Consider the following 13,809-nt stretch of genomic DNA (forward strand, 5'->3'; position numbering starts at 1 on the left):
TGCTGCCTCCACTTAATACTTTTGTTGAATTAAATTGAAATAAGGAAACTCTAAAATCTCTTTTAAAATGTTTTCTTTGATTGTGATTATATTTTATAAAATGTATTTTATTTATATCATTACTAAGGAGCAAAAAAAAACAAAAAAAAAAAAACAAAAAAACCCAAAAAAAACCAAACTCACCAGCCAGCAAAAACTAAAACCAAATCCTTTAGTGTGAAGTAGATTCTTTTTTTTTTTTTTTTTTTTTTTTTTGAGGCTGGGGTTAAGTGACTTGCCCAGGGTCACACAGCTAGGAAGTGTTAAGTGTCTGAGACCAGATTTGAACTCCGATCCTCCTGAATTCAGGGCTGGTGCTCTATCCACTGTGCCACCTAGTTACCCCAAAGTAGATTCCTAACTATGCTTTTATTATGAACAACAATTCAGGGATTTCAGTTTCTGTATAACTAAGTATATTTGTCTGACTTCTTTAAAATTATAAATCCTTTTAAATTATAGCATGAGGTCTGATCTTGACCATTATTTCCTGAATATGTTCTAGGAATACTTGCTGATAGATATACTTATTTAGAGGTATTTTTATTTCAGAGTGCTGATAGCATAAGACTGATTAGGAGATAAAAGTTTGGAGACATTCCTTCTTTATGGATTCATGTCTATTCTGAAAAAAATGCAAAATTTTAATTAGGCATAATCAATGTGGACTTTTACAGTTAAAATTTTGTGTTATTAAATTGGATGTGGTATTTTCCTTAAAAAAAAAAAATTAAAGCCTTTTGCCCAGAAGTGGCATTATTTTTCATGTTTGTAAAAATGTAAAAGTAAAGGGTGTTTAGGTAATGGTTAAAAAATCATGGGAAGTATCAAAGTTCAACTAAAATTTCCCATTTGAGTTATATTAATTTGTGCCATTAGACAAATAAAGAAAAATGAAATTCTATGCATTTTTGTGCCTTTAGATTATTGAATAATCATGCCAATTGCTACCCCCATCAAAATGTACTAGTTACTCAACAAGCATGTAGTTACTGTTTAGTATCTAATATCTACCAGGATAGTATTTACTATCCTGTCCTAAGTGCTGGGGATGTAAAAAAGGGCAAAAAATGTGGTCTTGCCTTCAGAGAGTTCTCAGATTCTTATAGAATAAATGACATGCAATAAATGACATACACCCAAAAATCAAGCAGTTGTTCAGTTGTTCCCATGATTCCACTTGGGATTTTCTTGGCAAAGATGCTGGAATGGTTTGCCATTTCTTTCTCCAGCCCATTTTACAGATGAAAAACTGAAGCAAACCAGGTTAAGTTCACTTGTCCAGTATCACATGGTTAGTGTCTGAGACTGGATTTGAACTGAAGAGGAAACTTCCTGATTCTGAGTTCAGTGCTCTATCTACTGCTCTATTTAACAGTCCTGAATCAGGCAAAAAAGGAGGGGATTAACTTTATAGTTCCATACTGAGTAACCCATATGAGTGAATATTGTTTTGGCCCTTATATAGCCCTGTAATTGGAAGGCTAATTTGTACCCAAGAATCTGATCCAGTTGAAGTTACTCTCATACTCATGGATATAATAATATAGTTAGCTGATTTTAGGACTATCCTAAAGATTGGAAATTTCTCTGAAAAAGGTCTAGGGTGTTTGATCTGGTCCAGCATGGAACTTTTGAAGATATACTCAAATTAGATGATGCATTCTTGTATAGCTAGTCAATTCTCTGGTTATTGTGTGGATTGGAATTAATTTGGGACTGATTTACTCTTCCTTGGTTTTGTCTCTGTGTAAACTGTCTTCTCCAGATTGGATGTGAATTTTTGTGATCTCTAAGAAAGCAGAAACAGTGTCATTTTCAGTGTGGATTCATGTTTAACAACATGATATATAAGTGTCTGGCTCTTCATTATCCTACTTGAGATTTTCCTGGCAGTGATACTGGAATGGTTTTCCATATCCTTCTCCATAGTAACTAGGAAACTAAGGCAAACAGGGTTAAGCAACTTTCCCAAGATCACTCACTTAGTAAGGGTCTAAGGCTAGATTTGAACTCAGGACCTCCTGAATCCAGGCACAGTGAAAGCACTGTGCCACTCAGCCTCTGTACCTTAAAACAGGTTCTATAAAATTGGCTTAGTCAGTGACATGGAATAGAAAAGAGATGTACTCGGTTATTTAGAATGCTGTACTATTTTGTTGCTATAGACTTTGAAAGACATGGCTTTTTTCTCTCTTCTCAGTGTTTTAGAGCACTTTGCTGCAAGGGACCCCCTCCTCCACGACCAGAGTATGATTTAGTCTGCATAGGCCTCTCGGGTGCTGGCAAAACCAGTATGTTGTCGAAGCTATGTGGTGAGAGCCCGGAGAATGTCGTGTCTACAACAGGTAGAGTTCTATATTCACACTGCTTTTTCTTTTATTCTCTCCCTAGATTACTTATATGCTTTATATGGTCTTCATTTTATTATTAAATTAATGTATTCAACAGGGTTAAATTTCTACATTCATTTTTTATTTGGCCTAATGATTTAGAAAAAGTGAAGTTTTATAATAGTTCTGAAACTATTAACCACACATTTTTAGTAAAATGAGTTTATACACAAATCTAATGAGCATCTTTAGGCAGCTAGGTGACAATATAGATAGAGCACTAGGCCTGGACTCATCTTCTTAAATTCAAATTTGGCCTCAGACACTTCCTAATTGTGTGACCCTTGGTGAGTCACTTAATCCACTTTGCTTTAATTTGCTCCTCTTTCAAATAAGCAGGAGAAGGAAATGGCAAACCTCTCCAGTATCTTTGCCAAGAAAACCCCAGTGGAGTCATGGAGACTCAGACATGACTGAACAATATATAAGAATTATTGTCCCATGAACAGCCAGTCAAACTTATTTAACATTTGAGGTCATACAATGTAGACTTGGCAGTGTCATTGATACATTCTGGAAGATCAAGACAAGATGGGGAAAGACCTAGCATATGTTTTTTTCTGTTCTTCAGAAAATGTTTAGATCTTAGCAGAGGCAATGTGAGCTTAGATCTAAGCCAACATGGACCTCATCCCTTACATACCCCCTAGTTGTTTGTAGTGACTGGAGAGACTACAGCACAAATAAAGGAGGTCAGGGAGGAAGAGCCTTAAGTACCTTGCGTACTAGCTGTACCATTTACGTGTTCTATAAAGTAACTGGACCTTCCTGAGCCATTTTCCTGTCTTTAAAATAGAGATAATATTTCACAAATTCCCTTTTTTTCCTTAAGACGTCAAGTGTACTACCACATCTCTTTGTTTCAAAAAAAAAGATTTGACTTCTTATTTTACAGAGAAGATAATAGATATCAGCTCACTTCCTAATTTTTGGTCCTTTCCATCTCAAAAATCTCTTTACATTTACATTTTTATGCTTCCCCTTCTATAAGCCAGTCTTAAAGGATGAGCTAAAGTGTCTTCTGGCCTAACCTAAGCATTTCATTTTCACTTCTCATCTCATTCCCTCCTTTCTCTTCTGGTAAATTGTCTCAATGGTCAGATTCTCTCTTTCATTAGTTTTTTTCCCTCTGTTGCTTTCAAAAGTATCTAGTTTTTGTTTTTGTTTTGCTTTGTATAAAGAGAGTAAGTGAAAGGTATGTCTCTGTGACCTTGCTCTTACTCCTTTTTCCTTGTCTTGTTCCTGGACATATTACTAAGGGTAAGCCAAGAAAAAAGATAAGAGCAGGACTCTGACTCTCTCTTTATCCTTCTTTTTCCTTGTCTTTCTTCTCATTTCTTTTGCTTTCTCCTCTCTTTCTTCCTTATCTTTCTCCCTTCCCCTCCCTCACCTCCTCCTTTCCGTTTCTCTCCCTTTCACTCCCTCTCCCTCAATTAATATTTGGTCTGTTTTTCCTGGCCCTTTATTACATATATATTTTTTTATTAAAGCTTTTTATTTAAAAAGCATATGCATGGGTAATTTTTCCAACATTGACCCTTGCATAATTTTTTGTTGCAAATTTTCCCCTTCTTCTTCTCACCTGCTCCCCATCTGGCAGATAGTCCAATACATGTTAAATATATGGAAATACATATTAGATCCAATATGTGTATATATATTTACATAGTTATCTTGTTGTGCAAGAAAAATCAGATCAAGAAGGAAGAGAAAGAAAAACTGAGGAAAAAAAAAAAAGAACAAAATGCAAGCAAATAACAACAGAGAGAGTGAGAATGCTATGTTGTGTTCCACACTCTGTTCCCATGGTTCTCTCTCTGGGTGTAAATGGTTATCTTCATCACTGTACAAACACTGGTTTGAATCATTGCAATATTACATATTTTTATTGCATCATGATACATTTACTATTTCTGCCTTTCTGCATTTGATTTATGAGATTTTTATACCCTAATACATGGTTAATTTATGTGTAAGTTCCATGTACCATCAAGAAGAAAATATATTCCTTTCTGTCTCTATTCATTTTTCTCCAAAGGTCTATCATACCTCAATTTTCCAAAATTCTATTTACCTCCTTAGCTTCTTATTTATTTTGTGATTTGATATATCTTGTCCTGATAGAACAAAGTTGAGATCCCCATTAGTATAGTTTTGCTTTCTAATTTTTCTTGCAGCTCTCTTAACTTGTCCTCTAGGAATATGGATACTATATCACTTGGTGCATGTGTTTCATATTGATATTGTTTCATTATTTATGATACCTTTTAGCAAGATGTAGTTTCCTTCCTTATTTCTTTTAATTAGATCTATTCTTGCTTTTGTTTGATCTGAGATCAGAATCACTATCCCTGCCTTTTTTTTTTTTTTTTTTTTTTTTTACTTCAGCTGAAGCATAATAGATTCTGCTGCAGTCTTTTACCTTTATGCTGCATGCATCATTCTGCTTTAAATGTGTTTCTTGTAATCAACATATTGTAGGATTCTGTCTTTTAATCCAATCTGCTATCTGCTTCTATTTTATGGGAACATTCATCCCATTCATATTACAGTTAAAATTACTAAATCTCTATTTCTTACTATCTTACTTTCCTCAAGATATACTTTTCTCTTTCCTTTCTCCTTTTCTTCCTCCCTAGTGTTTTGCTTCTGACCACTGCCTCCCTCAAATAGCCCTCCCCTTTTACAACCTTTTACAACTTTCTTATCTCCTTCCCCTTCTACTTCTGTTCTCCTTTTTATTAGCTTTCCTCTTTCCTTTTCCCATTCCTCTCCTACTTCCCTATAGGATGAGACAAGTTTCTCTATGAAGCTAAATGTTTCTGATATTCTCTCTTTGAACCAAATCTGATGAGAGTAAGGTTCACACAATTCTCATCCTTCTCCCTTCTTTCCCTCACTTATAATAGGTTAGGCCTTTTTTGTCTCTTCATGAGATGCAATTTACCCCCATCTTATCTCTGCTTTCCTCTTCTTCTGGTACAATCCCTTTTCTACCTCTAGTTTCTTTTTTATATCATCACAATAAAGTCAAAATATCCATAGGTCCTCTAATATAACCCTAACAGGCATATAGTTCTCAAGAGTTAAACATATCATCTTGTCATATTGGGATGTAAACTTTTAAAATAAAATTGTTTTTTTCTTTCCTTTTTCCTTTTTTTTTTTTTTTTTGCTTCTCTTGGGTTCTGTATTTGAGGATCAGCTTTTTTGTAAATGAATTTCACCTATTTTATTGAATGTCCATCTTTTTCCCTAAAAGATAATGCTTAATTTTGCTGAATAATTGGTAGATTCTTGTTTGCAAATCCAAAGTCTTCTGCACTTCAGAATATCATATTCCAGACCTTTTGATCCTTTCACATGGAAGCTGTTAGGTCCTGGGTAATCCAGATTGTGGCTTCTCCGATATTTGAATTGTTTCTTTCTGATTTCTTGTAATATTTTCTGTGTGATCAGATAACTCTGAAATTTAGCTATGATATTCCTTGGAGCTTTCATTTTAGGGTCTCAGGAGGTAATAGGTGAGTTTTTTCAGTATCTATTTTGCCCTCAGGTTCTAGGACATCAGGGCACTTTTCTTTGATGATTTCCTGAAAGATGTTGTCTACGCTTTTTTTTTTTTTAAATCATGGTTTTCAAGTAGCCCAATAATTCTTAGGTTGTCTCTCCTGGATCTATTTTCTAGGTCAGTTGTTTTTCCAACAAGGTAGTTTATATTTTTTTCTATTTTTAAATGTTTTTGGTTTTGTTTGACTGATTGTTGATGTCTCATTGACTCATTCACTTCCATTTGTTCAGTTCTAACTTAGCTAATTATTTCTTTCAGTTAGTTTTTTTTAATCTCCTTTTGCATTTGGCCAATTAAATTTTTATTTTTATTTTTTTGTTATTTTTTTTTAAGATTGTCTCTTTTAATTTTTTATTGTAATAAGTTTATTTTTAATACACATTGCTTTATTAATTATGTTGGGGAGAAATAAATCAGAGCAAAAGGGAAAAATCATGAAAGAAATAAAAAGACAGAAAAAAGAAGTAAACATAGCATTTGTGATTTATGTTCAGTCTCCTTGGTTCTATTTCTGGATGTAGATAACATTTTCTGTCTAAAGTCTATTGGGATTGCTTTGGATTACTGAGCTACTGAGAAGAACCAAGCTTTTCATACTTGATCATCAGACATTCTTGCTGTTATTGTGTACAAAATATTCCTAGTTCTGCTTGTTTCACTTAGCATCAGTTCATGTAAATCTTTCCAGGCCTTTCTATAATCAGTTCATTCATCATTTTAAAAAGAACAATAATATTTCATGTACCACAACTTGCTCAGCCATTTTCCAGCTGATGGGCATTCACTCTTTTTCCAATTCTTTGGTACCACAAAAACAGCTGCTATAAACCAATTGAACTTTTTAAATGAATTGTTTTGTTCATTGGATTTTTTTCCTATTTCACAAATTCTGTTTTTCAAGATGTTGGTTTCTTTTTCTATTTGGTCAGATCTATTTTGTAGGGAGTTATATATTTTTTCCATTTTGTTAAATATATTTTTTAAGGAATATTTTTCAAATAATTTGTTTCCTTTTCCAAATTCTCCTGCAAAGTTCTCATTTACTTTCTCCATTTTTCTTCCAAATTTCTTTCAAGATTCTTTTAAAATTCACACACACACACACACACACACACACACACACACACACACACATTTGTGTATTAGGCTACCATTATTGCCCACATCACCTTTTTGTCTTTTATTTTGAAAAAGAAGAAGGTACTGGTTAGGATAAAAATGAACTATGATCTTATGGAAATAGTTAACAGAGATGCATGGTAAGCTCTACTAAGGAGCATATCTCCAATGATGATGTATTTAAGATGTATAAAAGATTTCACTGAAGAAATTTATATATAATTAGATAGAGGTAGATTGGTCATGAGGTATAAATAAAGAGTTTCTTTATTGGTAGAGTACAAATTTTCATTGGGTATTTTTTTTAAATATTTTTTTCCAATTACATGTAAAATTTATTTTAAATTTTTCTTTTTTAAATTTTGAGTTCTACATTCCCTCTCTTTTACCTCTAATCCCCTCACCAAGAAGGCAAGCAATTTAGCATAAATTATACGTGTGTAGTGAATGCAATATACATTTACATGTTAGTTTTGCTTGTGAAAGAAAACAAACCAAAAACAAATCCAAGAAAAAAAAGAAAAAATATCTTCAATTTGAATTCAAACTCCACCACTTCTTTTGCTGGAGGTAGATGACATCTTTCATCATAAGTCCTTCACAATTATCTTGGATCATTGTATTAATGAGAATAGCTAAATTATTTACAGTAGTTCATCATTCATTGCTGCTACTATGTACAGTAGTAATTCTTCTGGCATGGCTCATTTCATTTGGTGTCAGTTCATATAAATCTTTCCATGTTTTCCTGAGAGCATCCTGTCCATCACTTCTTATAACACAGTAGTATTCCATCACAATCATATTTAACATTTTGTTCAATCATTCCCCAATTAATAGACATCCCTTTGCCACCATCAAAAGAGTTGCTATAAATATTTTTACATATAGAGCTCCTTTTCCTTCAAATTGTAAAAGATTTAGTGATGGGGGTCTTAACATTTTTTGTGTCATGAACCCTCTGGCAATCTGATAAAGCCTATAGATCCCTTTTTAGAATCATTTTTATATTTATAAAATCAAATATACATGATAACAAAGAAATTCCATTATATGAAATACAGTTATCAAAATTCGGGGGGAAAAAAGGCAAAACCAATTGATGAATTCTTGCTGAAATACCTTTGATATAAAGAACAGGCTTTTAGCCTATTAGGTAACTCCTTTGTGGCATACCAGTGGAAGAACATGGACAGAGAAGAAGGAAGCGAGAAATGGATGGCCATCTGTACTAACAGAGGGCTCTATATGGATGACATTAGGGATCTTTTGTTATATTGAAACTAACATTGCTTTTGGCAGTAAAAACCTTAAAAGGAGTCTCAAAATATGAGAGTAAGTATGAGATTATTATGGGAAATTCTTTATTGCATTGAGGATTAATGAGAAACTATAGTCAAAAGAAACAGAAATTTAAATTCAGGTCCTCCTGGCTGTGGGGCCATGCTCTATCCATTGAGCCATCTAACTGCTCCTTGTGATTAGTAGTCACATGGTAGAAGACTGTAGTTCCTTCACATAATGAATGGGAGTTTATTTTCTCAACAACTTCCTTTTGATGCCTCCAGCAATCTGTGTGGATATTAATGAGGTTCAAAAGGACCAGCAAAACTTTTTGTGTAAAAATTTACTTTTCCAGGTTTTATGGAGAAAAAACTTGATAAAATGAGATTTTAGAATGATTGAATTTCAGTTGTTTTTTAATTTGCATTTACATTTTCCATTAATTTTGGCTGTGATCAGGGTCTAAAATTTAAGAATTATGTTGTGGAAGAGTTTTAAAAATAGATTTAAAGGTTTGATTGGTGATGTTGAAGAGGTAGTTTCTTTTTTTTTGTCCTAATTAAATGTTTATTTGAAAACCCATAATCATGGATATAGATTGACAACTGATTCTTAAATATCTACAACCGATTCTTTTTTTTTTTTTTTAGAACTTTTTTTTTTTAATTTTTTATTATATATATATTTTTATAATATTATCCCTTGTATTCATTTTTCCAAATTATCCCCCCCTCCCTCTATTCCCTCCCCCCAATGACAGGCAATCCCATACATTTTACATGTGTTACAATATAGTCTAGGTACAATACATGTGTGTGAATATCATTTTCTTGTTGCACAATAAACATTAGAATCCGAAGGTACATGCAACCTGGGCAGACAGATATTAGTGCTAACAATTTACATTCACTTCCCAGTGTTGAAGAGGTAGTTTCTTAATAAGAAAACATCCTAAGAAGGGACTGTCCACTGTATCCTTGAAAAGCAAGAGCATTTGCCTCTTTTGAAGGAGAAGGGATTGAGGACTGGATTCTTAATGTGGGCTATTTTTCACATTTGACAGAATTTTTAAAAGTTACTTAAGTTGTCAAAACTCGAAGACTGAGAAATTCTCCAGAGAGCCAAACCTGGGTTTAGAAGAGGAGAAATTGGATAAAAGGGCTTCCTACCTTTCTGTGTTGGTATGAAAACTAGAATGAAGTGTGTACGTCAGTAGATTCCTTGGGCCATATTCTGTCCAGGAATTTGTTGATAAGAAGGGCTGTTAAGTTATGCATTATACAAATTTTAGGGCTTTTATCAGAGAAAAAAACCTAAAGGCTTAGAATAATATATTGACACAATAATTGAAAACAGACAGAAAGTAGGAATTTATTGTTGAAACAAAGAGGTTGATGATATATACATACTCTAAAGGAATAGGTGACTGTACTTATATAACTACACAATGTTATTTGATTAAAAGAAACTTGATAATAGTAACTAAGGATATTATAAAAGGCCATGATAATTTGAAAAATACATTTACATAACTTTGACATTAGTTGGGAATGTGTTAAGTCAACAAGCAGTACTGTTAGTGAGAGAAATTTTGATATCTGATGTAGGATTTGTTCTCTAAATGCTAAAATATTAAATCTTGTTTTATGATGTTGAAATCATGTTTACAAGAATCGTAGCAGAATACAATCCAAGCACCACAAAGTTGCCTTAGCCCTAGTATGCCCTTATTTTTGGTCAAGTTCTCCAGATTCTGTGGAATGTCTTTGCCTCGAATAGAACAATTTAGAATTTCAAAACCTTGTCATGTGTACATACACTCTCTCTCTCTCTCTCTCTCTCTCTCTCTCTCTCTCTCTCTCTCTCTCTCTCTCTCTCTCTCTCAGATTTTGTGGTTTGTATTTGCAAGTCCAAGTAAAATACTTGCCTATTCCACACGATGAATAAAAATAGACAGGCTAAATTGGGAAAGTATCATTTCATTGCAATTCTAGGAATGTTCCCATTGTATAAAAAAAAATTTAAAAAAAAACACTCTATGTCCCAAATGTATATTGGGGGCTTGAAGAGAGAAAGGGAATATGTGCAGTAAAATTGATTTAAGGTTTGAAAAATGAAGACTCTTAGACTTAGTTAACATACATAAAACATTTTCTATCAAAATTATCAAATTTTATGTTCTAATAAAATTTGCATGTTTAACCTTTTTATGAGATTTGAAGCTTTTCTAAATAATTTAGGTTGGATGGGCCAGGAAAAAAATGGATGCATGGTTTAGACATTACAATCAAATTGCTACATATGAGGGCCAGAAGGAGCTTGTTATATTTTAATTCACCCCTCAAGAAGCAGAAACAAACTGCTGCTTTATCTTAATTTTTCCTGCTGTGGTTAGAGGCATCACTGTTTAGGAACATCAGTGACCAAACATTCATAGACCTATTTATCTATCTCTATAATGTCTTTATGAGAATAATTGACATACATATCAAGTGCATCCTTGCTGAAGATTTAGGAAAAGACATACAAAATTTTACAGATGATATTTTAAAGCAGACCATAGCTTTTTAATTATGTGATTGATAGAAAGGAATAGAAAAGATAAAATTCCTCTTGACTTATTGTTTGCATCTTATTCAGTTAATATTAGATTTGGTAGAACAAAATCCTGCCTTAAAATTTCTCTTCTAGTATATATTCCATGTATATGTCAAATCATATAAGATACCTTAAATCCCTTAAGAGATATAACAGAAAACCTTTTTGAAGATCCTTTGATAATAAATATCAATTTATATATGAAACAGAAAAACATACTTGCCAACATATTAGATGGTGTTCATCACAGTATTTAGATGGGAAAGAATTTCATATATGGGGAGTCCTCTATGATATTCTGCTGATTGCCTCAAGTTCCATAAGATTCTAAAGCCTATTTTGTAAAGTATATAATCACTCAAAGTAGAATTCGAAGTCACTCTTATTCAAGAAAAGTAATGCATGAAAGCATTTATTAAATATTTGGATAAACCTAGGGTATGTCTTGGGGTAAACATGGTAAAAAATATTGGGCAATTAAGAAATAATTGATATGATAGGGGCTGGGTGGTCTTTGGAAAGACTATTAAAATGATCTATTAACTACTCTTCACCAAAAAAGGCTGTCTTTTAAATATCTGTATTCCAGACATAGCATTATAGAACACTTCTATTTCTGAAGAATTTAAGTTTTGTATTACTTGAAAGAATAGAGAGGTATATGTGGAATTTAAAGAAGCCATTGCATATTAGTAACTAAATATTGTATAGGATAAACAATTTAAAAAGTATCCTCAAAGAGATATATGATTGGAAAAACAGATGGGACAGTCATATTACAAGACCAATAGATTACTGAGGGGATAGCCTGTATGTACCATTGGTATTCATGCGATGTCAAGAAATCTCTGCATGGTGAGCTACTTATGGAGGAATTGTGGAAGCACATGGAAAAGAGTCCTATGGGGTGAATGTGCATTTATGATTTGCATTCTTTTAAATCACAGGGAATAGTTGTAATAATGAAGTCACAGATTCATTTAAGTCAGAGCTGAAATCCCCATGGCTTAGGAATCTTTTCAGTTAACTTATCATTTTTATGATGAAAAACAAACAAAAAAAAAACCAAAAAACTGAAACAGAGAAACAGAATGGCTTTTCCAAAGTGTGGTCGTTAGATAATGTTAGAGTTAAGGTGATGGTAATTTACTACTATTCCTTATGCTATAATGATCATGATGGCTGCTTACCACAGTTGCCACTGTTACCATCTCTTTCCCCCCACCCCACTACTACTACTTTATTATACTATCTATTACTTTTACTGCTGCTAATATTATGAGTAGCACATACCACCATTGCTACTCCTCTTTTTTCTCATTTTTACAACTATTACTCCTACCACCACTGCTAGTATTTCCACCACCACCACCACTATTATTACTGTTACTTTTACTCCTCCTTATTACCACAGCTACTATTGCTGCTGGTATTACCAATATCATCACCACCATCACTATTATTGCTTCTATTCTTCCTCCTCTGCCTCCTCATTAAAATTGCCACTATTACTACTACTATTACTACTCTAGGATTACTACCACCATTACCACCACTGTCACTCCTCCTACTATTATTCCTATTTCTACCCCTACTGCTGCTAGTATTACCACTATCCTTCTTCCTCCTCACTACTGCTGCTGATACTACTACTGCTACTACTGACACTACTACTACTATCACTGATACTACTACCACTGCTACTACTACTACTACTGCTGTTGCTATTATTACTACTTACTACTATTGCTGCTACTGTTACTATTACTACTACTGCTACTGCTACTATTACTGCTGGTGCTACTAATACTGATACTACTATTATTACTGCTGATAATATTACTACAACTACTGTTATTACTGTTATTACTACTACTGCTGCTGCTGCTACTACTGCTATCACTGCTACTACTACTGGTATTAATACTACTACTATTACTATTATTACTACTTAATACTGCTGCTGCTATTACTGTTGTGCTACTAATACTGCTGATACTGATATTATCACTACTACTGCTGCTACTATTATTACTACTGCTGATACTACTACTACTACTACTACTACTACTACTACTACTATTACTATTATTACTACTACTGCTGCTGTTGCTACTAGTGCTACTATTACTACTACTACTGCTGATACTACTGCTACTGCTACTACTATTATTGTTGCTATTTACTACTACTACTATTGCTACTGCTGCTATTATCATTACTACTCCTACTACTGCTACTACTATTATTTTTACTACTACTACTGCTACTTATACTATTATTACTATTCCTACTACTGCTACTACTATTATTGTTGCTACTTACTACTGCTACCACTACTTCTACTACTATTACTACTCCTACTACTGCTACTATTACTACTCCTACTATTGCAACTACTATTATTACTACTCCTACTACTGCTACTACCACTACTATTATTATTACTACTTATTACTATTATCATTACCATTATTACTACTACTGCTACTGCTAGTATTACCAACATCCCCAGCACTCCTACCGCTGCTACTATAGCTTCTACTACCACCACCACCATCACTACATCTTACTGATACTACCACTACTAGTGTTACTGCTAGCATTACATCACCATTACCACCATTACTACTATTGCTTCTACTTGCTAGTATTACCAACATCACCACCACCACCACTACTACTGCTTCTACCCACTAATACTACCACTTTTACTACTGTTACTGCTAGTATTACTTGCTATTTCCACCATTACTATTGCTTTCCATACTACTACCATCACCACCACTATTATCACTGCTACAA

General features: G+C 33.4%; 1 protein-coding gene across 18 annotated transcripts in view; it reads left to right on the forward strand.

Moving 5' to 3' along the window:
* The window catches only part of ARL15 (ARF like GTPase 15), a 574,803-nt gene that overhangs the window by 234,076 nt on the left and 326,918 nt on the right, over window positions 1–13,809 (forward strand). For all 18 annotated transcript variants that reach the window (XM_074282526.1, XM_074282520.1, XM_074282522.1 and 15 more), the window contains one exon: window positions 2,243–2,387. In XM_074282526.1, coding sequence (XP_074138627.1) covers window positions 2,243–2,387 — 145 coding nt within the window. The remainder of the gene's footprint in view (window positions 1–2,242; window positions 2,388–13,809) is intronic.

This window comes from Sminthopsis crassicaudata, chromosome 1, assembly GCF_048593235.1.
Source record: "Sminthopsis crassicaudata isolate SCR6 chromosome 1, ASM4859323v1, whole genome shotgun sequence".
NCBI classification, from domain to species: domain Eukaryota; kingdom Metazoa; phylum Chordata; class Mammalia; order Dasyuromorphia; family Dasyuridae; genus Sminthopsis; species Sminthopsis crassicaudata.